This window comes from Zea mays, chromosome 5 (genome assembly GCF_902167145.1).
Source record: "Zea mays cultivar B73 chromosome 5, Zm-B73-REFERENCE-NAM-5.0, whole genome shotgun sequence".
In the NCBI taxonomy this organism is placed as follows: Eukaryota; Viridiplantae; Streptophyta; class Magnoliopsida; order Poales; family Poaceae; genus Zea; species Zea mays.
The window spans coordinates 219,959,010-219,986,458 of NC_050100.1; the positions used below are offsets into that span (position 1 = coordinate 219,959,010).

At 46.0% G+C, this 27,449-nt stretch overlaps 2 protein-coding genes and 2 long non-coding RNA genes across 4 annotated transcripts; 2 read left to right on the forward strand and 2 right to left on the reverse strand.

The window, feature by feature from the left end:
• Positions 1-11,949: 11,949 nt before the first annotated feature.
• Positions 11,950-12,358, forward strand: LOC100276962 (uncharacterized). The gene is made up of 2 exons (NR_157045.1): positions 11,950-12,014; positions 12,110-12,358. It is a non-coding gene; the product is annotated as an uncharacterized lncRNA (long non-coding RNA).
• Positions 12,359-18,791: 6,433 nt separating this feature from the next.
• On the reverse strand, positions 18,792-20,710 carry LOC103627807 (uncharacterized). Its single transcript, XM_008648122.3, has 3 exons — positions 20,563-20,710; positions 19,219-19,428; positions 18,792-19,133 (listed from the first exon to the last, which is right to left on the reverse strand). The coding sequence occupies exons 1-3, from the start codon at positions 20,708-20,710 to the stop codon at positions 18,916-18,918; spliced, it is 576 nt and encodes a 191-aa protein (XP_008646344.2). The 3' UTR covers positions 18,792-18,915.
• Positions 20,711-22,619: 1,909 nt separating this feature from the next.
• On the forward strand, positions 22,620-24,072 carry LOC100278018 (uncharacterized). Its single transcript, NM_001366021.1, has 5 exons — positions 22,620-22,723; positions 22,859-23,074; positions 23,173-23,388; positions 23,488-23,703; positions 23,802-24,072. Exons 1-5 carry the CDS (start codon positions 22,657-22,659, stop codon positions 24,011-24,013), a joined length of 927 nt encoding a protein of 308 aa, NP_001352950.1. The 5' UTR covers positions 22,620-22,656; the 3' UTR covers positions 24,014-24,072.
• Positions 24,073-24,624: 552 nt separating this feature from the next.
• LOC109939598 (uncharacterized) lies at positions 24,625-25,353 on the reverse strand. Its single transcript, XR_002262090.3, has 2 exons — positions 25,192-25,353; positions 24,625-25,109 (listed from the first exon to the last, which is right to left on the reverse strand). It is a non-coding gene; the product is annotated as an uncharacterized lncRNA (long non-coding RNA).
• Positions 25,354-27,449: the final 2,096 nt, after the last annotated feature.

The following is a 27,449-nucleotide window of genomic DNA, read 5'->3' on the forward strand; positions in this document are numbered from 1 at the left end:
GCCCGGCAGTGGAGCTAGAAGCCAGTTCCGCGAACTCCCCTTCCCCCTTCACCGGATAAGCACGACAAGCTCACTGGATCCCTTTGATGCATAAATTACCTATGTTTTACAACCACAACCCTCAGCCTGTTATTTTATGCATGATATGATTTTAAGACAAGTTATTATGGCCACCCAGCCGCTTGCCGCAATCAATCCCTGATATATTTGTTACAAATGATTTGAGGAAAGGTGTGAGTTTTCAAAAGAAAATGCTTTTCAAAATGTGTATGATGAAGGGTTTTCACCCTTATCACCTTTGAGTAGGGATGATCAGGGACTCCCTGGTTTAGGGGAGGGCCTAAGGTGATGGCTCAGCTGGTTTAGGCGTGAGCAGAAGGATTGTCCCCTCGTATAAGGACCGGTTTGTCATCTTTCACTACCTGTACTCATGACAAGTACAACCACTCGAGACTATGTGGGCAGTCACTCAATCTGAACTCGTACGGTCCAACCCTAGGGTTATGAAGGCTGGGGAGCACCGGGAGGATAAGGAGGGGGAAAGTTTTGTCCGGTTTGGACATGGCGGTGGCCTGACTCCTTCCGGTATAACAGTTAAGGTTAGGACGTGCGGGGAAAGAAAGAGATTCGGATTCGGATCTCATTGATCATGAGATCGCAGAGCCGGGCTAGTGGGTAAAGTGTACACCTCTGCGCAGAGTTTGAAAACCTATTCGAATAGTCTGTGTCCACAGGAATGGACGAGTCTGGTGTGGTATGGCCATTAGTGTTTTGTTTCAAAAAAGGTGCGTTTGAGAAAAGTGGTTTTTATAAGGACCGGCAGTTGAGCCGTGAGCTATGGTGGACGGGAAGTCCAGTAGCTGTTTTTGAAAAGGAAAACCAGTGGGAAACTGCTGAGATACCTGGATGGTTTAGTCCAGGGGATTTTGTTCTAATATTGAAAAACTTCCTGCTCCTTTTAGAGAGGATGTACTTTGCAAAAATACAAAATGTTTTTCAAAACAACCCTGCATAAAATATTGCTGTTTCTGCAAATATCCTGAGCTCTACATATTCCATGCATTATATCTGATTTCCCCATTCCGCGGGTGAAGGTGGGCTGCTGAGTACGTTTGTACTCACCCTTGCTTATTTGTTGTTTTTCAGAAAAAGGAGATCGGGTAAGAGTTACGACTGTTCCCAACCTTGCCTGTGGCTGTTGGACCGCTGACTTGCTTCGCTGCGTATATCGGGCTGCTTCAGCCCCACTCTGATGATATGTCTCGAGTTGTGGACCAACTCTTAAAGTTGACCGCCACCTTTATAGGTTTGTCTCGTTTAAGCAGATTTGGTATCATCTGATGTATAAATGTGTTTGCTAGCCTCCTGGGACTAGTAATTGTATCACATTTGAGTCCCAGAGGATTGGGGACGCTTCAGGTGGTATCAGAGCTGTTAGGTTGGCCGCAGGACGTAACCCTTAGCCTGATCCAAAAGTTTTTGAGTCCAAACTATTTTCTTAAAAAAATTCTTGCTCTCATCCCTTCATTTCAAAAATGCTTTCCCTCTTTCCTTCTCTCAGAAGTCAGTTGGAGGTCTGCTGCCAAACCAACTTTTGCAAGAATGAAGATGGTTTCCCCAAGTTGCTGAGAGCATGCACAGTTCGCCTCGGAATCAGGAGCCAGCCAGAGTATGATGGTCGTGAATTCGTCGAGCATGGCACAGAGAAGTGTGTCGTGACTATATACATTGGATCCAGTCCGCACCATGTGGAATGGAGTGTCACTGCTGCTGGGCACAGATTCCAAGACACCTGCCAAGTCGTCGCTCGCAAGGCATTGAGGGTCCTGTGTCAAATTTATGAAGAAGTGGCCGACACACCACTCAGATTCTTTCCGCCCTTTCAGAGAGACCGTCCAGTTTGGATGGCCAGAATGCGTGCATTGGAAGGGAAGCAGCTGCTTGAGGATGACCCCACAGTCGTGTACCTCACTGCATACCTGCTCACCCTGTATGCACAGTATGATTTCTTGGCTCGGCACCACCGTCAGATGATTGCCCGAGCAGAAGATGCAGAGAAGCGCAACCGTCAGCTCCATGTGGATCTCACCTCAGCTCAAGCCCGTGTAGCTGCCTTGGAAAGTCGTGAAGCCATTGCTGTTGAAGCCCTGAAGCAAGCCAAGGATGAGCACGTCCAGAAGTTGATGGATGCCTACTTGGTAACCCATAACCAACGTAGAGCCCTGCGGATCCAAGAGCCCGCTCCATCCAACCCAGTTCAACCCATGAAAGCTGAAGATCCCCAAATTCTTGAAGGTCACCCGGTCTCTATCAGAGGAGAGAAGAAGACTTGGGAACTCCCGGAAGGAGCCATAGTCTTGGAAGGAATTCCAGTCTTCCCTCAGGCTATGGATAAGCAAGAGCACCCCGAGTCCTCCCAAGATCCCCCGCCAGAGTTGTTTGAGCCCCTCACCATGAAGAAGATTCCAGCACCCTCCCTTGAGATCAAAGAAGAAGCTGCAAGCACCCCACCAGCACCGCCGCCCTCTGAGGAGTTACAAGAGCCAGTCCAGCTTGAAGAAGAGTTCAACCCCGTGCTGCCATCTCAATCACCGCAGAAGAAGTCATCAACATCAGCTCCCTCTTGACCCATCCAGGAGATGTCTCAGATTGAAGTTGTGTGCAAGCCTCGCTAGAAGAGAAGTTGCCTGGTCTGAAGTTAGTATGCCCAGTCCTCTGCATGCATTAGGTAGTGAAGTTTTTCTTCACTTTGGCTAGAGCCCTGCATGTATGAGAGGTAATCATGCAGTCCCGTGTTTTGAAAAACTCTAATTGTGTGGCCCCCTATGGCATTTCAAAATGAATTTCGCTTGATGTTTTCTTCCCTTTTGAGTGCATATGTGATGCTTTAATGTTAGTGCTCATAAGTCCTCTTTAGCATAGTTCTCAGTTCAGGAGCCAAGCAATAGTAGTTATGCTTAGCCCCCGAATCTGAGTAGTCCGTGCTTTGGAAAAACTCTATTCTTCCCTTATTCAAAACATTTGATTTGTTTGTGCTTATCATTGCTGAGCTTGTGTGTTTTCTTTCTTTTTAAAGGTTTTCTCTAAAAATATAGATCACAAACTAGAGCTAATCCTCACCTTATGCTTCCCTTCTCATCTTAACCCATCTCAAGAGAAGAGCACCTTACCCAAAAAGATACCAGGAAGCTTACCCTTGAAGCCTGGAATAAGCTACAGAAGAAACCTATCCACCCGCTCAGTCAAAGGACCGACCATGAGAATCAAAGCACTGCCCCTGAGTCAAAGTAAATAGGAAAAGAGGACAGAAGGAGTTATTACCATACAGAGAGGCAAAGATTCTTGGAACCAGAGACCACAAATATCAGGGTCATTGACCCCACCACTCACCCGTGCTCCCCGCATGCGTGCCCGCCTCCATGCGCACTACCACCACCCCACGCCCCCTTTGCAGCGCACTACCACCACCCCACGCCCCCTTTGCAGCGCACTACCGCAGCCCACGCCACCTTTGTAGCGCACCCACCGCCACCCTCATCGCCGGCAACACCAGGCCCCCCCTTCCCTTGTCGCACCTGCTGCCTCGTGTCACCTGCTCCATCACCACCACTCCTCACCCGAGCACCCCCACTCGCCTATAAACCCCCCCACCAGTTCCCTCAATCCCCACCTCGCTCAAAGCAAAACAGCCCCAATAAAATCCCCTCTGCCAAATCGCAAGCAACCCCATTTTTCCACTCCCTCGCCCCTAAGATCACAATGCTAGGTAATTCTTGGGTTGAAGACTGTTGCACATGGTTCATAGTCTTTGGTTTCCTCCAGTGTATGATAGTAATACTCTTTGATAGAATCCTCGAGTGGGAAGAGCAAAGAGAAAGAAAGAGGCAGTGAGAAGTGAGAAGAGAAAAGAAGATAGTGAAGAAAAGATGAGAAGAAGGTTGTCCCAGAATCAACCCTGTGTCAGTCATTTCTCCGCAGCCTGCTCAAGCAGCAACAGTAGCAGAAGGACCCGTAACACCCTTGTTATGAGGTATTTCAAGGACTTCAAATCCCCAAGATTCAAGGATTCTACCCTCATTCTTTTTAAGTGGGGTAGTGTTCCAGTAAGGTTCCTATGGAGAAAAAGAAGAAGGCCTGTAGCAAGCTTGTGGAGGACCAGATCATCAAAGCATATAAGTTTCTGGATGAGAAGTGGTCACCCAAGTTCCGTTGATGAAGCACTAGAAGACCAATCAAAGAAGAAATCCCTGTGGAAGTTCGTAAGAGGAAGGTTTGCGTGTTGGCATCTTGCTTCTTCAGTAAGCTAGCTGCCAAGCGAAAGCTAGAAACCTGAAGATGATCTTGAGTAGCCAGAATCAGCGTTTGCAATCGGCAACTAGATGCCCCTCAAAGGCCGGATTTTGTTGAAGTTTCATCTCCTCGAAGAGTCTGCAAAGTGAAGATATGTAGCTGAAGTAAAGCTATACCCATAACCCTTCTAAGCCGAATCTCGAGGACGAGATTCCTTTTAAGTGGGGTAGATTTGTAGCATCCCAAAAATTCAAATCCTGAAATTTTCTCAAACTCCCTCTAAATTCAAAATGAATTTCAAGTTTCATTTCAAAATGTTTGTTTGCGAGATGATATCAACAAATAAAATATAGTGGTCTATATTATCTCCAAAATCCTCCTCAAAATATCCTACAAATATTTTCCGAGTGATCCCCCTCAAATTCTTTCCAGAAATACTGCTCAGATATTTCCCCAGTAACCCCCCGTTGATTTCTTTCCAGAAATACTGCCCAAATATTCCACCGATGTATCTTCGGATATTTTCCTCTTGAGAAATACCTTCAGAATCATTTTTCAAGACCCTACAAATATTTTCTTCATAACTTTCCTCATGCCCATACGTATACATATGCCTCCAGTGTCATACGATGAGCTCTACAAGCTAATTACACTTATACAAGACAAATACATGCTAATCTCCCACTAATCCTCTCATCCTCCCACTAATCCTCTCATCCCTCCCCCTAATCCCCCCACCATGGCTATAAATAGAGGGGCAAGGGCCTCCTCTCATCCCACCCCAAGCCATTTCATGGCAACTCTCTCCCCCCCACACACCCACTCCATGTTCCACACAAGCACACACTAGCACAAGGATCGTTCGATCGTTCATCCCCCTGTTCTTAGTTGGTTCGTTCGTTCGTCCGATCGTTCGATCGTTCGTCCGATCGTTCATGATTCGTTCGTCCGATCGTTCGATCGTTCGTCCGTTCGTTCGTCCAAATAATCTTTTTCCTGCCGTTATGCTGCCGAAATTCCGATCGTTCGTTTGTTCGATCATTCGATCGTTCATCGTTCGTTCATAGTCCCTATTCATCGTTCATCGTTCGTTCATAGTCCCTATTCATCGTTCTTCCAGACAATCTTTGTCCTGCCGTTATGCTGCTGAAATTCCGATCGTTCGTTCGTTCGATCATTCGATCGTTCATAGTCCCTATTCATCGTTCATCGTTCGTTCATAGTCCCTATTCATCGTTCTTCCAGATAATCTTTGTCCTGCCGTTATGCTGCCAAAATTCCGATCGTTCGTTCGTCCGATCATTCGATCGTTCGTCCGTTCGTTCGTTCGTCCAAGTAATCTTCTTCCTGCCGTTATGCTGCCGAAATTCCGATCATTCGTTCGTCCGATCATTCGATCGTTCGTCCGTTCGTTCATAGTTCCTATTCATCGTTCATCGCTCGTTCATACGAACTATTCACCATTACTATTCACCATTACTATTCACCATTACTATTCACATACACTATTCATCATCGTTACTATTTATCATTACTATTCATCATTGTTACTATTCATCGATGATATCTATAATTACTTTTCCATCGCCACTATTCATCGTTACTAATCATCGTTACTATTCATCGGTCATCTAGTCATCCCAAATTTCGACTACTCATCCGTCATGTTGTCCAGTCCACCTAAGACCAGCCAGACCCATGTTCCAGTCATACGAACTCCAGTGACTGTGATTTTCCTTCCAGTGGGAACTTCCCATCTGGTCACCCATCCCAGGTTTCTCCAAGTTGAGCATGCTTAACTTTGAGATTCCTTTGAACCAGGCTTCCAAACTCAGATTCCAATAATTCTTGTTTCTAAATTCTTATCGAACCATTCCCTATCAAACCATGTCATCCCTTAAGCATGGTTCATGTTCCAGAAAACTCCCAAAATACTCTTGTCCCATATTCTGCCTATAACTCTCCTGTTCATACCAAGTCAGACGATTCATTCGTCACTATTCTCACCAACAGTGAACTTCACTATGCTACACCACATACACCCAGCTATAAATACCCCCAACTACCCTCTCCCACTCCACACACTCAACACCCTCAGCCAAGGCAAACACCCCACCCACTCAATTACTCTGCTCTGCCGGCTACACGCGTAGTGTCGCTTCGCCTCCAGTCCACCCTCCTGGTAAGCACCTCCGCTCCACCACTAGTAGTATCTCAACACCACATGACACAAATTCTACTCAAGACTCTACCCATCCATATATCGCTATTCTGACCACTATACTAAATATTTGTTGGTATACTTGCTTGTTTGTATGTTTGCTTGTTCATGTTGCATAGTTATCGGAGCGTTCGTGCCGTCTCGTGGAGGCCAGATCTGCAAGTCTACGCCAGGAAGTGGAGCTAGAAGCCAGTTCCGCGAACTCCCCTTCCCCCTTCGCCGGATAAGCACGGCAAGCTCACTGGATCCCTTTGATGCATAAATTACCTATGTTTTACAACCACAACCCTCAGCCTGTTATTTTATGCATGATATGATTTTAAGACAAGTTATTATGGCCACCCAGCCGCTTGCCGCAATCAATCCCTGATATATTTGTTACAAATGATTTGAGGAAAGGTGTGAGTTTTCAAAAGAAAATGCTTTTCAAAATGTGTATGATGAAGGGTTTTCACCCTTATCACCTTTGAGTAGGGATGATCAGGGACTCCCTGGTTTAGGGGAGGGCCTAAGGTGATGGCTCAGCTGGTTTAGGCATGAGCAGAAGGATTGTCCCCTCGTATAAGGACCGGTTTGTCATCTTTCACTACCTGTACTCATGACAAGTACAACCACTCGAGACTATGTGGGCAGTCACTCAATCTGAACTCGTACGGTCCAACCCCAGGGTTATGAAGGCTGAGGAGCACCGAGAGGATAAGGAGGGGGAAAGTTTTGTCCGGTTTGGACATGGCGGTGGCCTGACTCCTTCCGGTATAACCGTTAAGGTTAGGACGTGCGGGGAAATAAAGAGATTCGGATACGGATCTCATTGATCATGAGATCGCAGAGCCGGGCTAGTGGGTAAAGTGTACACCTCTGCGCAGAGTTTGAAAACCTATTCGAATAGTCTGTGTCCACAGGAATGGACGAGTCTGGTGTGGTATGGCCATTAGTGTTTTGTTTCAAAAAAGGTGCGTTTGAGAAAAGTGGTTTTTATAAGGACCGGCGGTTGAGCCGTGAGCTATGGTGGACGGGAAGTCCAGTAGTTATTTTTGAAAAGGAAGACCAGTGGGAAACTGCTGAGATACCTGGATGGTTTAGTCCAGGGGATTTTGTTCTAATATTGAAAAACTTCCTGCTCCTTTTAGAGAGGATGTACTTTGCAAAATACAAAATGTTTTTCAAAACAACCCTGCATAAAATATTGCTATTTCTGCAAATATCCTGAGCTCTACATATTCCATGCATTATATCTGATTTCCCCATTCCGCGGGTGAAGGTGGGCTGCTGAGTACGTTTGTACTCACCCTTGCTTATTTGTTGTTTTTCAGAAAAAGGAGATCGGGTAAGAGTTACGACTGTTCCCAACCTTGCCTGTGGCTGTTGGACCGCTGACTTCCTTCGCTGCGTATATCGGGCTGCTTCAGCCCCACTCTGATGATATGTCTCGAGTTGTGGACCAACTCTTAAAGTTGACCGCCACCTTTATAGGTTTGTCTCGTTTAAGTAGATTTGGTATCATCTGATGTATAAATGTGTTTGCTAGCCTCCTGGGACTAGTAATTGTATCACATTTGAGTCCCAGAGGATTGGGGACGCTTCATAATGCATGTACACTACGTTCCTACCTTCTAATAGGTGATGATAGGTCCTAATCCCACCCGCGGTTGCGTAGATGGAGTTAGTTTCCATGCTCTACTCCGATCCGAGATAGAATTTCGGTAGCACCTCCCCGCTGTTCTCCGGATACACGTCCTGGCAGGGAGAGTGTACTGTCCAGAGAACAACAGGGAGGTGACGCCGAAACTCTATCTTGGACCGGAGTAGAGCATGAAACTAACACCATCTACGCAACCGCGGGCTGTCCAAAAAAGTGGACAATTCGAAACTGATACATTTGTAGATATGCAAAGATCTGCATATCTACACCGTATCACTTTCAAACGGGAGACGCCTAACTGGGTTACGTGATCTACGACCATGATGCGGAAATAGAGGTTATACCTAGGGTGGCGGTGGAGTCAGGCTAGTGGGGCTGTGGCGGGTCGGTGCAGTGGCGACGCGACGCGGTGCAGGCAGACCCGCAGTGGCTAGGAAGACAAGTGTCTTCTCTGTAAAAAATAAACAAGCATGTCAAAAAAAATCGGCAGCACTTCCCCTGTACGGGGAGGTTTCCAAAACCTGCAAATAGATCTAACAGCACGATGGCTGACACGCACATATACAAACGACATGATGAACACAAATAGTATAAACTCTGTATACACACATACTAAACGGCATCCATATCCACCATCACATTATGCCAAATTAACACGAATAGTATAAACTCTGTAAACACACTTACTAAACTAATTAAACTCACTAAAGTCACTATATTCACTACAAACATATAGTATAGACTCACTAAACACACATACAAAACTAATTAAATTCACGAAAATCACTAAATCCACTAAACACATATACTATAAACTCAATAAATACATATTAAACTAATTAAACTTATTATACTCACTAAATTCGTCGGAGAGGGGCCGGGGTAGAAGACGGGACGGTGTTGGGTCGGCGATGGCGGTGGCGCGACGGCGGTGGCGCGACGGCGGTGGACGCGGCCGGCGGTGGGCGCGGCGGCGGTGCTCGGCGGTGGGCGCGGCCGCGGTGGCCGCGACGGCGGGGCGCGGCGGTGGGTGCGCCGTATCGGCGGGGCGCGGCGGCGGTGCGCGTGGGGAGGCTGTGCGGCGCCGGCGGCGAGCCGGGAGGCTGGAGCTGGCGGCGATCGCGGGCGGCGGTGAGAGCGGCGGCGTGGCGGGCGGGTAGAAGAGAGGAAGTGAAAGGAGAGAAAGAGAGAAGAAAGCCGTCGGGCGGTTAAATTACATTCTTTGCCGAGTGCCCGCGATCCGGCACTCGGCAAAGATTTTTTAAAAATTTGAAAATAAACTTTGCCGAGTGCCGGATCGCGGGCACTCGGCAAAGACGCCTTTGCCGAGTGCCGGATCGCGGGCACTCGGCAAAGACGCCTTTGCCGAGTGCTAGCTGTAGAGCACTCGGCAAAGATGTGTTGTACAAACTTTGCCGAGTGCTCAAGGACAGGCACTCGGCAACGCCGTCTTTGTCGAGTGCTAACTGGACAACACTCGGTAAAGTATATTTTATTTTTTTTATTTTTGGCAACCAAACTTTTTGTTGTGTGTTCCTACACTATGTAGACCTACAAGTACCATTTTGGTACAATTATAAAAGTGTTTTTATAACTATTAGATTTAGTTCGTTTATTTGAATTTCTTCGGAAAATTCATATTTGAACTGCAGGTCACTCGAAACTTGGGAAATCGTGCATGCAAAAATGATATATGTCCTATTTAGCACAAGTTACGACCGATTCCATGAGCGGACCGGAAACTTCGAGCAACATGCTCACTAAACATGGTCATGAACTTGTCATCCACATGTTTAAAAATTGTATAAAACACAAACAAAGTCAGAAAATCATGAAACTTGGCCACGTGTCATGATATCATATGTACAGGTTGTGATAAAAAATTGAGAATGTTTGGACAAAGTTATGAGACACTATGTGTAGAAACCTAAGAGAACTACACATGAAATCATAGAGTTTCAATGTGGATCTCTTAGGTTTGTACACATAGCACGTCATAGTTTTCTCGAAATTTTTTCAATTTTTTATCGCAGCCTGTACATATGATATCATGACACATGGCCAAGTTTCATGATTTTCTGACTTTGTTTGTGTTTTATACAATTTTTAAACATGTGGATGGCAAGTTCACGACCATGTTTAGTGAGCATGTTGCTCGAAGTTTCCGGTCCGCTCCTGGAATCGGTCGTAACTTATGCTAAGTAACATGAATATCATTTTTGCATGCACGGTTTTCCAAATTTTGAGTGACCTGTAGTTCAAATCTAAATTTTCCGAAGAAATTCAAATAAACGAACTAAATCTACTAACGATTGAAAACTCTGTTAAAATTGTCCACAAATGATACATGTAGGTCTACATATTGTAGGAACATACCACAAAAATTTTGGGAGACAAAATAAAAAAAATAAAAATATACTTTGCCGAGTGTCTAGAGAAGACACTCAGCAAAGCGTCCTTTGCCGAGCGCCAAGTATGTGGCACTCGGCAAAGAAGACTCTTTGTCGAGTGCCAGCTGTTGGCTCTCGGCAAAGATTAACGGCCGTCAGCTTTGGGACGGCCGCTGACGGCCCTTTGCCGAGAGCCCCATTTGCCGAGTGTTTGACACTCGGCAAACTTGACTTTGCCGAGAGCCCCCTGTGCCGAGTGTTCAGCACTCGGTAAAGGGGCTCTTTGCCGAGCGCCTAACTTTACCGAGTGCGGCCCTCGGCAAAGCCTTCTTTGCCGAGTGCCCGACAAAAGGCACTCGGCAAAGAGGCCGACACTCGCAAAGCCTCGGATTCCGGTAGTGTATCTTGATGATTTATTTGAACAAGATAGTGCTTAAAACTTCAAATTTTTTTAATAATCTGAACAGTTCCATACATATTGATTTTTTATAAGCATGGTTAGAATTTTAAATATAATTTAAATGAACACATATTGTTTTATTATAAGATAATGGTTAGAATTTTAAATATAATTTAAATGAGATATGAGAGCATCAACTAGCTAGAGGTGATCCCTGGTCCTGCACAGTTTAGAGCATATCTGGCTCGATCGACAGGCCTCCATATCTGGGTCGACACGTTTACGCTGCGGACGGCAGGTTTTGGATATCTATACAAGGAAGAAGGGGGCAAAGTAAAAATATATATCTCTACTACTATTGAAGTGCCTATTGTAGGCGTGCACAGGTGCATGTTCTGCCGCTTGCCGCTGGCGCACCCCGCATCCCGCCCGCCTCGCCCTCCCCGCGGCAATCTCGGCGCTCGCTCTCCCCAGCGGCAATCTCGGTGTCCACCGCGGCAAGCTCGCCCTCCCCCGCGACAATCTCGGCGTCCCCCGCAATCACGGTGTCTGTCCCTTCCATCTCACCGCCGCCTCATAACACTCCCGTCTCCCACGCCATACGCCCAAGACCGAGCCGCCTAGATCTGATTGGGTTGGCTCTCGTCGCGGGGGCGAAGGGGAAGGGGGAGGAAGAACCAGGAGGCGTGCGTTCGTCCAAGATGCTGCAGCTGCTGATGGCGGCGGCCTTCTCGGCGGCCCCGCTGACGCTGTACGTGCCGCCGGTGCGCAGCCTCAGCCTCTTCGTGGAGGCCATGGAGGTCGTCTGCCGCGACTGCAGCCCCTACTCCCACGACGTCGTCGCCCACTTCCGCGTCGGCTTCTCCCGCGTCCTCGCCGGCCTAGCCCAGCCCATCTCCGGTCGGTGAGAGCAAGTGATGGATCTGTTTATTTTTAGAAGTCAGAAAACCACAGCAGATGACTGGTGTAGAGATTTATGCTTGCAGGCTACGGTGGATCGATCTAAAGGCAACAAGACTGAGATATCCAAATCTGAGCTCATACAGAAGAGTGCATACTGTAGGGTTTCAGGTAAATAATATCTGTTGTAAAACGGTCTTTATTTTAGAGGAGCATCAGCGATTTAGGTCCTCAGCTTACTGAATAACCCTATCTGATATTGGCAGGACGGGACATGGATCTTGTTGAACTTTCTGCCTATGGAAATGTCCGGCGAGGGCCAGATTCAGGGGGCTGCAAAATCCAATGAAGTAGATATATCTGAATGGCGTCAAAGTTCGAAGTAGTTTCCTGAGGCTCAATGGAGAAAGCTTGATTCATTGTTCTGTCAAATATCTCCAATCATGTTTATACTATGTAGCTTAACACTTCAAGTGATTTACCCCAGAAAATAAATCGTGATATATTTGAATCAATGATTGTCTGCATTCATACTCAGTAACACCAGCCCCACCTGTCCTGAAAAACTGGACAATCCGCGATGTCTCTCCAGTGAAGACCACATTTACCTATCCCAGTAATGACAGGTTGACTGGGTATTTTGTCTGGATATTGCAAGTTTTGAAAACATTAACACCTGCAGGTTGAGTCTTAAGATGACTACACCAACCACCCAATGAATGTACCTTTCCTCCTACTGCAGCGCCGAGAATTTGCCATCATGGATCATCTAGAAACACTAATGGTAGTACAAACTGTACCTAAGTTGTAGGTTCAGTTCGTTAATATTCGGATACTGACAGATAACTAATAAGTAGTGTGCTCAGTTTAAATGTTCTGTCGCGGTACTGTATATTCTTATAAGTTTTGCTTTATTTTTTGTATTAATATTTCCATTGATTCTGTCAGTATTTCAGAAGTTTCTGTAATCGCTGCTCACATTCCAGGGATTGGCTATCAAGGGTGGTATGTTAGTTGAGTCAACCTAAATTGACTATCAAGGATGAGGACGCATGGAGCCGTATGATATTAAGTGGCAACACACAGAGAAGCAATATCCGTATCAGCCATGATTATGCCAATGAATCGACAGTGACTGGTATAATTGTGAGATTTTTCAGCATGTCCTGAAATATTTACAGTTTTATATCATCATTCAACTTTAACAATAAAATGGTACCAATCAAACCAGCACCTGGCACTAGGGGTGGAAACGAGCCGAGCTCGGCTCGGCTCGCCCATCTGGCGAGCTTGCAAGAGAGGCTCGACTCGTTCCTGGCTCGTGAGCTGGCTCGCCGAGCCAACAAGCCTACTCATAAATGTAGATCTGCTCTCTAAATTATAATATAAAATCTTAAAAATATTTTAAATTAGTAAAATAGATATATCACTAATATAATATAGATAATAGATTAATTTTGTATAGTAATCTCAAATAACATAAAATAATTGTCAACTCGGTACTAATATTATATACTAACTATGATTTTATGTAACAAATTGTTGTTGGGTCGAGCCACGAGCCAGCTCGCGAGCTGCAGCGAGCCGAGCCGAGCTAGCTCGCTTTTTTCACGAGCCACAAAAACAGGTTTGGCTCGGGCACGTTCTGAACGTTGAGCCGGTCCAAGTTGAGGCGAGCTGCTACGAGCCCGAGCCAGCTTTTTCCAGCCCTATTTGGCACCCTAAGGGCCAATATACACGATCGATCCAATGAGCATGTCACACCATGCCATGATCACATTGGGATATTTTTGGCTCCAATTCAGCTTGTTGCCATGGTAGACTGTAGAGGCAAAAGCAAGGAGTGCTTGCTTCTTGGAGGCTATATCTATCATAGCAAACTGAATTATTAGCAGCAAAAGATGTAGATAGAGCAGTAGAGGGAGAAAGCGTCCATGATTCCGATCACCCATATCTGATATATCTCCAAACCAAGATAACTAAACGAGCATCAGCATCATCAGTTTAATCTCAGAAATGATCAAGATGTCTGCAATGAAAACGGAAAGGTTAGTACTAAACCTTGAAACTGAAATTACAACATGAAAAGTAACTCAGTATTCAACTAATCATGCTTATGAAGAAATATGGTGTGTTCAGCCCAGCAGAAAGCACGGTGTCATTTGCTTATTTGCAAGCAGCCAAGCACATGTGGCCATCATCTGCAGAAGTCACAGTGAGGAAGCACTTAGGCTATTTGCAGCGCATACCACTGGAGTCTCCCTCCGTTAACACTGTAGCCGTTGTAGAGGCGACAATGCTCCTCTTGTCACTGCAGCGCTGCCCCCTCCGTAGCCCCTAGGTAGCAGCTTCTTTCTCTCTCACGCTGCATATGGCGTATCCCATGCGTGTCCCCTAGACACTGTTAAGGACTGGATTCCATGCATACGGTTGTTTGTTAGCTGCGAAAAAATGATGATGAATTAGAAATAGATATAGGAAAATGATATTATATAGTTGTAGTTGGGTTCGTTGTATCGTTAGGATGGACATCTTACTATAACAATATAAGACACATTTTATATATAAATTATTATGATATTATATGTTTCCGTTGCAACGCACGGGCACTCACCTAGTATGTATATATATATATATATATATATAGGAACTGCGCTCCAGTCTTTATCAGGCTGACGATCATGAATATTGCGGGGTTGTCTTTCACGCGGGCTCCTTGGCATCCGTCTCCGTCGCGCGACGTGACGCCGGGCGCGCATGTGTGGTGGCGCCCGCGCCGCGGGTGCTCACGATCACGAACCGCGCGCGGGCGGCATCGTCGCGTAAACGTCGGAGAGGTACTTGCAGCGAGGCTGATAGTCCACCACCGATCCGGCATCCGGGGAGCCGCGTTTCGTCGTTCCAGGCGTGGCCGACTGGGCGTCACACGTCGGAACACCCGGGGACAGCTCTTGAAAGGCACGGCTCTTGCGCGGCCGCCCGGTCTGGTGGCGTTGAAACAAAGAATCAGTCAGGTCGCAGGTTACTGTTACCGCGCGGGCAACGGCGACGTCGCTAGCTTGCTGGTGATGGCAGATTGCGGCATCGCGCGCAGGACCAGAAGCTGCCACGGCCGGTGAACGTGACGGCAGATCGATCGCTGTCTGTCTCAAGTTGCGGGGAACTGCACGGCAACTAGCAGGCAGCCAGCCGTACGTACATCGGAGGGGTTTCAGAGTCCAGGCATGCATGCTTTATCAGTGGGCAAAGCCTGTGTTTCCGACAATGGCAGATCGATCGGATATATGTCATGCATGGTTTTCGCATGTGTCTTGCCATTGAAAAGGCCTCGCTGGAATTCAGAAGCACGAGGGGTTTGACGACGCATGGTTTCGACGCTGGTCGGTAATCAGGATCAGTTCTAGCAGCCCTCTTGCATCCCTGGCCTGGCCGCCTCCTGCACTAGCAGCACCAGCAAAGCATTCCTACAGGGGCCAGGGCCAGGGGGCATCTTGGAGGCCGCGGTGGCCACGGGCGTCTGGGCCTGTTGGTTTCAGCCTGTAGTCGAGCGACAACTGACAAGAGGGAGCAATGGCAGGCCCAACACAAGCCCACCTGCCACCTTTTTCTAGCTCTCTGCGTCACGGCAGCGTATCTTATGCACATCTCCCATCCTAGCCCTCCAACCACGATCCGATGGTCACCGCTACTTTAACACTTAACCCCCCGCAGCCTGTCATGTGATGTGGATTGTTTCTTGCAAAACCCCCCCCCGCTCTCCTTCTTCCCCAAACGGCAAACAGACCAGACTCATTGGCTTCTCGTAGAAGGACCACAAAGCCACCATTGGAGTTAGGGATGAAAACGGGACGGATACAGCCGGATATAGGGTCATCCCGTATCCTACCCTAATGTATTTCTCTCGGATACGGGACCGGATACGGGTAGTTAAGATTCGGGACGGATACAGGACGGGACCGGGTAATAATCCGGACGGGTAAGAAACGGATAACGGATACTACTCGGGTAGGTACCGGATAATTGTCGGGTAGTTCATCCGATGATATTAATTGTCCAACCATCCATAAGTTAAGCAATACATAATCATGTATATGATACATCAGATGTAAGAAAGGAAACCGGTAAAATTGACATCATGCAGTTCAAAGTTGCTTATCACAAGAACATTGTAGAACCAACACCGCAATATTTAAAATTCATAAAATATTCTAGTTCTAAAAATTTGCAAATAAGTTACAAAAACTAATAAACATTTTATATGAAGATAACTCAAGTCCTCGTATAAAAATGATAAAGTGAAGTACTGATTATATTGAAACTTGGATACTTACACTATTTTCACATGTAACTCATACAAATAAGTGAAAGTGAAAGGAAAGAAATGTGGGCATCTTATAGATCTTATGATCCAAACATTTTTTATGGTTACATATGGACATACGTTGTATCTCCGTAAAATTTCACAATTTTTTGAGGCTATTTATGTATTATTAATTTCTTGTCATAGAAAATCATCAAAATACAATTAAATCATTAAAATATTGTTTAAACAAAAACATGATGTATTACAAAGTCATAGATCTCTTCAAGCTCTACAATTTTCATATAAACTTTATCTTCATCCGATTTCATATGTAAAAGTTATGATTTTATAACTATATTATGCAGAAAAAGAAAAAACGGGTACCCGAATTCCGGGTACCCGTATCCGACCCGGGATTTTCGGGTACTGACCGGGTATTAGTGATTCCGTATCCTACCCGTATCCGAGGTTCAATATCCGGGTAATACCCGTATCCGTCCCGACAAACAAAATACCCGTATCCGTATCCGAAATTACGTCCCGTTTTGGTACCCGTATCCGATACCCGTTCCGGGTACCCGTCCCGTTTTCATCCCTAATTGGAGTCGACACCGACATCGTTCCAGTCTGCAGCTGCCCTCGCCGAACGCTGTTCTCGTCGCCGCTAGAGCCTACACCTGTCGCCGCCACCTGCTCATCGCCGGGCCCGAGGACACTGCAACATGGCGCCGCCGCCACCGGCATGCCCTAACCGTGGTGGCTTGATGGAGCTTCTTAACGCCATGGACGCGCGACGGGTAGACGACCCTACTAGCAGCGTGGACGCCGGCCCAGCCGCCGCCTCCGTCCTCGTCAGCCTCTGCCACCACCCTCGCTGAACGCCGAATCCCCACAGCCGTCACCATCGTCCAGAGGAAGCCAGGCGCATCACCTCCGACAAGAAGACATTCTCAAAGAACGCTGAATGGAGGGCTTGTACATGCTATTTTGGCTCACTGTCATTGGCTACAAGGAAATATTCAGCATGAATACAGAATCAGTATACTGCACCCTCTGAAAATCGCATAAAAAACTTGTTTTTATGTTTTGTGTGAGAGAGTCCACACATTGGACGCCCCTTGTCAGATCATCTGGACATTAACACCATGTCTTTGCAGAACGTTGAATGCCTAGCATGCAGCAAAAGGGTCAGACATTCAAGAATCAATGTAGATATCTGTACATTCCCTAATAGTGAGATGATATATTCCACTATACTTTGTTGCTCATACGTTAAGCCAACTTGAGGAAAACTAAAAGAATAAAAAATAAAGATGCATCCCCATTTCAGCACATCAAGTCTGGCAGCATATACCAAATGAAACAGTGAACCAAATGCCACCGTAAATTTTTCACCTAAAATTCAGAGCAGAGTACAACTAAAATTTAGAAGCTATGATTCAGCTTACATCCAGAACAGAGTACAAACTAGCAGAGCATAACAGCACCAAATTAAACTATTGAAGTGGTTCTTTCATCAAATTCTTCGCATTCTTTCCTTTGTGAGGCTTCGGTAGTTCTTTAGCCCTCTTGATTCTTTTACTCCTTCCCTTCGATCGAACATCATTTGGCGGATGTATATGTATTTCTTTTGGAATTTTGCATCCAACAAAACTTGACTATATGCTTGCGATCAAACTAGCAGAGCATAACAGCACCAAATCCATCACTGACTTGTAAAAGTCTATATGCTTGCGAGGTACCAATACTTGCTTTGTGGCATGTGAATAAGGTAGTCTTATTCTCAACCACATCACTTTTCTTAGCTTGAGCTCCTATACGAACAGAAAACCCGCTTTCATGTGCATATGTTTTGTAGAATTCTTCCACTTCATCAAGAGTGTCAAATGACATTCCAACGACGGGCTTGAGTCTCTCTTCCTTGCAATGAGGTACAAACCACGACGACTGCAATGAGATATATTAATGATTTATCAAGTATTCAAGTCAAAGTGCGAGCTCCTGACATTCATGAATGTTGAACAAATTGGATGAGGGACAAAAATTGCTCACCGATGTTGAACTAATTGGATCTTTTTTAGGTGTACTGAATCCCTCACAAGAGTCAGCATGACACGAAGCTTGAACAATACCATGGACAGAACGGTTGGGCTCCACGGATGCACCGACTTCAACAAGAGCGGTGAGTTGAAAGGGAGCAGGGTCCATGGCGTCCACGCTGCTAGTAGGGTCGTCTACCCGCCGCGCGTCCATGGCGTTAAGAAGCTCCATCAAGCCACCACGGTTAGGGCATGCCGGTGGCGGCGGCGCCATGTTGCAGTGTCCTCGGGCCCGGCGATGAGCAGGTGGCGGCGACAGGTGTAGGCTCTAGCGGCGACGAGAACGGCGTTCGGCGAGGGCAGCTGCAGACTGGAACGATGTCGGCGTCGACTCCAATGGTGGCTTCGTGGTCCTTCTACGAGAAGCCAATAAGTCTGGTCTGTTTGCCGTTTGGGGAAGAAGGAGAGCGGGGGGTTTTTGCAAGAAACAATCCACATCACATGACAGAGTGCGGGGGGTTAAGTGTTAAAGTAGCGGTGACCATTGGATCGTGGTTGGAGGGACAGGATGGGAGATGTGCATATGTGCACAGCCGTAGGCATGTGCATAAGATACGCTGCCCTGCGTCACGGACATCTACCTCTTCCTTATTGTTTGCTTTTGTTTATTCTAAGAAACAGCTGAATTGATACATGTTCGACGCTGCTAGCTCGCGCGGCTTCATCAGTTTCAATCATGACGCGGACGGAGTGGCGAGGCCGCGTGGGCGGAGGGGCGATCCAGGCAGTACTCGCAGTAACATCCTTTGGGGTTGAGGCAGACGCCGACGCCGCCGTGGTACTTGCTGGCGCAGTCCGTCTTGCACTGCTGGCGATTGCAGGGCTTGCCTGGATACAGTGTTACCGACTCCGGGTCCGGGCACCGAGCTGAAACCTTGGCCGTCAAATCTGCGGCAGATCGGCATAAGTACAGATTAGTCTGAAATGCACAGACTGTGCGTACGTCTGAACGATCGGCCTGGGCTGGAAGTACCTGAGGATACTGCCAGGAGCAGGAGGAGGGGAGTGGCAACCAGCAGCAGGTGTCTAGTCCTCATCCTCCTGTCCTGCTGGTTTCTTACAGGGAACGTTGAGAGGAATGCTGTTGATAGTGAATGGGTGGTGTATACGTAGCTGTCTAGCTTATGATATGGTGACATATATGCAGACCAGCAGTGGGTTTTATAGAAGAAGCTGTACTGTACTGTATTGCCGTGGCTATAGCTTTAATTTTGGCTAAATACGCAGGAACTGGCGGCAATCATCAGTAGCAGCTATTTTGGACTGACTTGCGTATCCATGCAATTGAATCCCTGCTAAAAACTGAACAAATACGTTGTAGTACGTAGTAGCTAGGAGCCAATTTTCAGGGCTCATAGATAATATAGTCGGTCGACTCCTAAATACCATTGTTTGGATAGCTGGAAACAAAGGAAAACAGCCAATTTCAATTCCTGTTTGGATGTACAAGCTGCTGAATTGTATGTTTTGGAGAGTCTTGGTTGTCTACAATGACGTAAATGCACCAGAGCATGTTTTCTCACAATCTGCACAAATATTGGAGTGATTCTATATCAACTTATGTCTTTATATGCATAAAAACACGATAATGTTCACATAATAGTAAAAACAGGAGTAATTTGTAATAAAAAAACGTGGAAGAAATGACTGATGAGAACAAATAAACCCATAAATGTTGATCACGAGCATCCATTATAAAGTCAACACTTGATCAATATTAATTCCAAATCTTGTCCCTCGGCCCAAGGTGCTATTGCTCTTATTAGGAGTTTGGCCAAAAAAAGAAGAGGAATAGGTTTTGGCCTTGGCGGCCTATAAATGTTGTTCACATGGAGAATTTATATCATGGATTACATTGTGTTTGCAGTGAAGGCTTCACATAGTTTAACACTATCAATTATCCATCACATTACAAATATCTGAAACATAAGAACCTACATATATCATTCGTCTGTGATAACCTAGCCCTCCATTACCGAGCTTCAGTAGTGATGCACGATAGGAACATTACCGAGCTTCAGTAGTGATGCACGATAGGAAGGAGTAGCTGCCGCAGGGAGAGAAGGCAGCTCCGTTTCCGAAGTTGCCAGCAGCACAGGGCGATGAACAAACTGTTTTGCTGCGTGGGTACAACGCTGACATTCAAGAACTCAGTTTGCGGCAAGGGGACACCTATGGCGTTCAAGAACTCAGCTTTCCATCGCACGGATATATATTTTCTGACGAAAAGATTCCACACTTTTCTCTGCTCAAAACTGTAACGCTGCTAGTACATGATTATTATTAACTACAACCCTTTGACTACATAGCTACGTACTACGTGCAGCTTGGCCGGCTGTTGGCACGCAGAACACGCAATCACATCCAAGCGGCCTCACGCAGGTGCCGTTGCCGTTGTTCAATCCCTTGACGCAGCTCTTGGCACACACGTCGGGGTCACAGGGCAGGTCTGGGTACAGGATCATCGAACGGGGATGAGGGCATCCGGCCGACACGCCTTCGTCGTCGTCAAATCTGAAGAATAGCAAGAGAGTGGATCAATACCAGCTCCAGAGAATTCATATAAATCGAAATCGAAGTGCACAGCATACGTCCGGCCACAGCAAGGATATGGAGTACGTACCTGAAAAGAGCATGTGTTTGCAGGCCTCTCTGCGATCTGGTGTTCTAACGGATAGATATTGTTTACTGTCTGGTATGTCACCGGAGCGCTGGCTGACAGCCTACTTCATATATTCCTTCACTGTTTTTTTTGGACTTCTTTTCTTCTTGAGTCTTGGACTTCTACACATCTTTTATGTCTTATTTTGAGATGTTGTATCCTCAGTATCTCAGTTCAATCCTCTTCGCATCTTGTGAACTATAAAAACAAACACTAGCAAACACATTACTCCATAAGGTTATATTGATCATCAAACACCTAAATTACTTAGATAAATGATCCGGGGTCCATTTTCCTTACAATGCATAATTTCAGTCGACATAGTGATATATTTGATTAGTCGATGTAGTAGAGATTTGGTGAAAAAAGAGAAAGAAGTTGATCACTCATATCGGTGACACTCTTCAAAAACACCACGCAAGCACCACGCCAGCGCATGCCGCTGAGAGCTAGGTGTCAATAGCAATGGTGTCGCCCTGTGTATGCTAGACGCCAATGCTATTGGTGTTGACATATAGATTCATTTTTTTGAAGTGAAACTTAAATGGGCATATTTGTGAGAAAAAAAACTGAAAATGGCTAAATTACAAAAAAGTTGGCAAGTTTCTCACTGCAACAGCCTTGTGAGGATTATAAAATTGCTTTGATTGTACACATAAATTACACTTAGAACCTTTGACCATGTCAAATTTTGGATTTAAATTCATACCACTAAGCATGTCATGCAACCAAAATTTATATGGCACAAACGCAAATCCGTCTAATTGTCGTGGCTCACTAGGTATGTGTCCGTGCGTTGCCACGAGGCAGGGAAGTGTGGAGAGCGGCGTCTAGGCTACAAATATAATTATTATTTATTTCAAAATACTAAGGTAATATGGTCTGTTGGCCTCAAATTTCTAGAACAGAGGAGTATGGGTTCAAATACTTGCTCTACACTAATTTTTGCGGGCGTCTGATTTTCTAACTTCATAGAAAATGTACACTAAATTTACTAGGGTAAAAATGGATATCCCAATTGTTAAGACAAACTTAATATTTTTTAAAAATAATGTCTATGAAATTTGATGTTGATCTTTTATTATGTTATGAAGCACATATTTCAAATATAAAAAAATTTGCATAAATTTTGTATACATTATTTTGCTCCCTACAATAACAAAAAAAAAAAAAAGATGAAAAATATTTTAATTTTATATCTGTTATTTGAGAAAATATATGATAAATGTGAGGTTTAACTCTTACGAATGTTTACAAGCTGAAGGTAAAAAAAGAATATGAATTTGCAGATTTTATATCCTATTTAAAGACAAAAAGTATTATCCAAATAATTATCATTTTATCCCTAAAATCTACTTTTTTAAGTTAGTCAAAGCCTTCTTTCACTAGCAATATGAAATTAAATATCTCTTGATTCTATGGTATTATTATGGGTCACAAAGTATTAATTGAATTAAATAGGCTGAGCTAGCACATTTAAAACCAACACAAACGACGCATATATTAATGTCTGTAATTGATTTCTCCTATAAAAAACATTCGCAACGGCATATCGAGGTTGATTCTTATAGAAATAAATGGACGTGAATGAAAATCATTAAGGAGATAGATATCAGTCTGATTGGTTTTTCTATGCCTCCAGCACAGCGCCACAGCTTCGCTATATATAGCACCATGAGTCTGCGGCAATCATCAGTTCATCACCGATTCACCATCAACAACATCTCCAGCAACAAACCTGCAGCAGGGATGAGGACTAGTCGCCTGGTGTTCCTATTTGCCATCGTCCCCCTCCTGCTACTGCTAGCATCATCAGGTACGTAATACTCCAATATCCTTGCTGGGTGTGCACTTTGATTTCGATTTCACGCACGTATGATGAACTTTCTGGAGCTGGAAAATGATCCACGCCCTCTTGCTACTTTGTTTGTACGTGTCGGGAATCCTACAGGTTTGACGCCGACGAAGGCGTCGTCCGCCGGATGCCCGCATCCCCGTTCGATGATCCTGTACCCAGACCTGCCCTGTGATCCCGACGTGTGCGCCAAGAGCTGCGCCAAGGGATTGAACAACGGCAACGGCACCTGCATGAGGCCGCTTGGATGTGATTGCGAGTACTGCGTGCCAGCTGCAACCGTCGCAAAACGCCCGGCTGCTGTCTCTACGCGTATGCTGTGCACTACTACCATTTCGATTTAATTTCACGCATCGAAGTAATGATCCATCCACACTCTTGCTACTTTGTTTGTGTCGGAAATCCTACAGGTTTGACGACGACGACGACGACAATGGCGTCGGCCGGATGCCCGCACCCCCGTTCGACGATCCTGTACCCAGACCTGCCATGCGATCCCGACGTGTGTGCCAAGAGTTGCGCCAAGGGATTGAACAACGGCAACGGCACCTGCATGAGGCCGATTGGATGTGATTGCGTGTTCTGCGTGCCAGAAACCGTCGCAAAACGCCCGGCTGTCTCTACGCGTATGCTGTGCACTACTACCATTTCGATTTAATTTCACGCATTGAAGTAATGATCCATCCACACTCTTGCTACTTTGTTTGTGTCGGAAAATCCTACAGGTTTGACGACGACGACGACGACAATGGCGTCGGCCGGATGCCCGCACCCCCGTTCGACGATCCTGTACCCAGACCTGCCATGCGATCCCGACGTGTGTGCCAAGAGTTGCGCCAAGGGATTGAACAACGGCAACGGCACCTGCGTGAGGCCGATTGGATGTGATTGCGTGTTCTGCGTGCCAGAAACCGTCGCAAAACGCCCGGCTGTCTCTACGCGTATGCTGTGCACTACTACCATTTCGATTTAATTTCACGCATTGAAGTAATGATTCATCCACACTCTTGCTACTTTGTTTGTGTCGGAAATCCCACAGGTTTGACGACGACGACGACGACAATGGCGTCGGCCGGATGCCCGCACCCCCGTTCGACGATCCTGTACCCAGACCTGCCCTGCGATCCCGACGTGTGTGCCAAGAGTTGCGCCAAGGGATTGAACAACGGCAACGGCACCTGCGTGAGGCCGATTGGATGTGATTGCGTGTTCTGCGTGCCAACAGCCGGCCAAGCTGCACGTACAACGTAGCTACCCCGATTTGGACCCGGCGTTCGCGAGTTTTTTTTTACAAGAGCAATGGCGGAGATGTAGTTAATAATCATGTACTAGCAGCACTATAGTTTCGAGCAGAGAAGACTGTGGAATCTTTGCGTCAGAAGATATATAGCCGTGAGATTGAAAGCTGAGTTCTTTTATATTTTGAACGTAATGGCAAGAACTCTAACTTTTGATGAAGAATAAGAAATAGAATTGACTCGGTTTTAAAGAAAAACTGGGTCCAAAATCTATACAGAGTGTACAAGTAATCTAGACAACGGTAGCCCCGCACACAAAAACTCATACAGTTTTAAGGAAAGTCGAGTTCTGGAACGCCATATATAGGTGCCCCTTTGCTGCAAACTGAGTTGTTGAGGGTCAACGCTGTACCCACGCAGCAATACAGTATGTTCATCTCCGATCCCTGTGCTACTGACAGCTTTGGAAACGGAGCTGTCTTCCGCAACGAAATGCTCTTCCGATCCTGCGGCAAATACGTCCTATCGTGCATCCCTGAAGCTCGGCAATGGAGAGCTAGGTTACCTCTGTCCGCGGGAGGGGAAAAAAACGATCGCAGACGAATGGTGTACGTAAGTAAGCTCTTTGAAGCTTCATGGCAAACACAATTTAATCGATAATGGAAATTCTCCCTGTGAACACTCACAAATTATTATCTATGAACCCTGAAAATTTGGTAGTAGCTACTAAGGATGTGTCCAACAAGGACCGCTAAAGCTTCATGTCCGGTAAATATAACGGATGTTGGCCTCCTCTAGCCGTCCAACAATGTCCGGTAAAAGGAACGCTAAATTTTACCGGCAACCAAGGAGACGCTAAAGCTAGAGAATCGTTGTTCATCCGCTATCCGTCCTTCTCATCGCTGGTCACTGTGGCTATGGGAATAGCCCTATAGCACGCAGCAGTGCCATAGCCAGTCGTGGGGGCGAAGTTTGAACACTGCGGCGGCATGGAGGACCACAACCACGCCATCGTTCCGGCCCGCGTGGGCGGCGTCGCCCGGCGCCTCGCTACCTCGCATCCTGGCAGCCATCTTGCGAGTCTGCTGGCTGCTTGCACTAGCTCACGCCTGGACAGGGGAGAGGAAACCAAAGTCAGGGAGAAGCACACCTGTGTTGCGGCGAGGAACTCCATGGATTTGTGAGACGAACCAGAGGCCGCCGTGTTGCATGTGGTGTTTGTGCTACATCCCCTATCTTGTGCCCAGTTCGAGATCGAGAAGCGGTGCTAGGTGAGAGAGAGGCAACAACAACTCCAGTGCACCTGTTCGTGGAAATGGCTGAGAAGAAGAACAGAGAAAGGAACAGTGGTTTTTTGAAGCGACTGGTAAAAAAATTATATGTTTTGTGAAATCTGGTACCACTGTGGATATAGAGGATCGAATTTAGAGGACGTTGCTGAAGATGATAAAAATATAGAGGCTAGAATCTTTTAGAGTGTGCTGTAAAGTATAGAGAATATTCCTTTAGCGGATGAAATTTAGGGGACGTTGCTGCTGTCTCCAGCAACGATCGGTAAAACATACTGTCCGCTATATTTACCGTTTCATACGCTATCTATCCTCTCCAACAACGAACGCTATAAGGTCCGGTAAAATACAGGCGTACTCCTTCGACCGCTAAAGCTGGTGGTTCACTGTTGATCCGCTATATGTCCTTGTCGTGAGAGAAGCTGCACAACCCGATGCAGACTACGGTGGTCCGGCAGCGCGGATGACCTTGGCTGCGGCAGCGCGGAGCAGGTCGGTGGCGGCGACGAGGAGGACCTCGATCTGGGAAGTGCTATGTTGCGGCGGCGTAGAGTTGCTTGGCTGTGGAGATGTGGAGAAGGTCGGCAATGGCGGAGCTATGGAAGTCGGCGCGGAGTCGCTTGCCTGCACCGAAGGCGATATCGTCGAAGTCGATCGACGAAGGAAGCCTCCAGTTGCCTGCATGGAAGACCCCCACCGAAGAACCGCACGAACAAGAAAAAAGTCCTATGTCCTCATGTCTACGAGGTAGTCGGGAAACATATTTAGTAATATAAATAAATACAAAAACAATTTCTAATATATAAATAACTCAAAATTTATATACAAACAAGAAAAAATGTTATGTTACTCACGCATTATTTCACAAAATAGTAATTACAAATTAATTAAATATACTATGTTGCGCATTATAAAAATGCAAACAAAACAAAAAAATTAAATCAATGAAAAAAGGAAATCTAGTAACACTGTAGCTTTAGAGACCGAATTTAAGGGACGTTGCTGGAGAATGAGAAGATATAGAGGCTAGAATTTTTTAGAGTGTGTTGTAAAGTATAGAGAATATTCCTTTAGGGGATGAAATTTAAGGGACGTTGCTGGAGACAGCCTAAGCGCTACAACATATTGGTTCGATTTTTAGCGGGATTCAAATGCATCGATACGCAAGTCAGTCAAAAATAGCTACTACTGATGAATGCAACCGACCGCTTACTGCATAATGCAGTACAGATTCTTCCATAGAGCCCACTGGTTTGCATATATCTCACCATCGTATGCTAGACAGCTACGTATACACGACCCATTCACTATCAACAGCACACCAGGAGTATCAAGCATTCCTCTGAACTCTCAACGTTCCCGTAAGAAACCAGAATGAAGACTAGCCACCTGTTGCTGGTTGCCACTGCCCTCCGGCTGGTACTGGTAGTATCTTTAGGTACATTCGAGCAAATCGTTCAGACGTACTGTAATTTATTACCTACTACTATTCTTTTCATTTGTCATTCACCTAATTGTTGGGTTGACACGAGGGGTCAATATTTATGTGTGTGCTGATTTTTTTTCTTCTAGAAAAGGTTTCTTCCGATATGGTGAGCGCTTATTTTGTTCTCTCCACTCATTACTGACAACATCCAACCACCAGTTAGTTCGAGGACATCATTTGTGTGATATTTGATTTTTTTTAATTAAGACAACAACTATTTTTTTAAAAAAAATGATTGACTTCTGTTCACCGTCTTCTGATCGGCTTTTCCGGTGCTTCAGTACTAGCACATGTTGTCTATTTGGGGATTTTTCCTTTATTTTCCAACTGAAAAACGCCAGCAGAAATAGACATTACAAAAACAAAAGGGGCCTGACCGTGGTTGGCAGCAAGGCCCAAACGGGCAAACAGCCCAGCCGGCCTAGGCTGGCTCTCCCACGAGCTGCCAAGAGCCGGGAGGCTCAGGGGCTTCGCAAGGGGAGACGAGCTCGGACGGCGCCACCGGCGCTATAGGTGTACATTTGGGCCGGTCTAATGGGTTGGCCTGAAGCACAGAAAAAAGCACAATCTAGACACGACACGGTCCGAAATATTTTAGTGCCAGACCGGTTTGGGCCAAGGCCGCGGCCCATGGACGGGCACGAGCACGGCCCGTTTATGGCAGGCATGAAATG

Bases quoted from the DNA above. Each gene is read 5' to 3' on its own strand.
- LOC103627807 (XM_008648122.3), bottom strand. From the start codon at position 20,710: ATGATCCTGTACCCAGACCTGCCCTGTGACCCCGACGTGTGTGCCAAG. The intron at 19,429-20,562 runs GTACGTAGCTAT...ACGGCAATACAG, and splicing joins AGCCGGCCAAGCTGCACGTA to TACAGTACAGCTTCTTCTAT. The intron at 19,134-19,218 runs GTACTTCCAGCC...GATCTGCCGCAG, and splicing joins GCTCCTGGCAGTATCCTCAG to ATTTGACGGCCAAGGTTTCA.
- LOC100278018 (NM_001366021.1), top strand. From the start codon at position 22,657: ATGAGGACTAGTCGCCTGGTGTTCCTATTTGCCATCGTCCCCCTCCTG. The intron at 23,075-23,172 runs GTATGCTGTGCA...GAAATCCTACAG, and splicing joins CCCGGCTGCTGTCTCTACGC to GTTTGACGACGACGACGACG. The intron at 23,704-23,801 runs GTATGCTGTGCA...GAAATCCCACAG, and splicing joins ACGCCCGGCTGTCTCTACGC to GTTTGACGACGACGACGACG.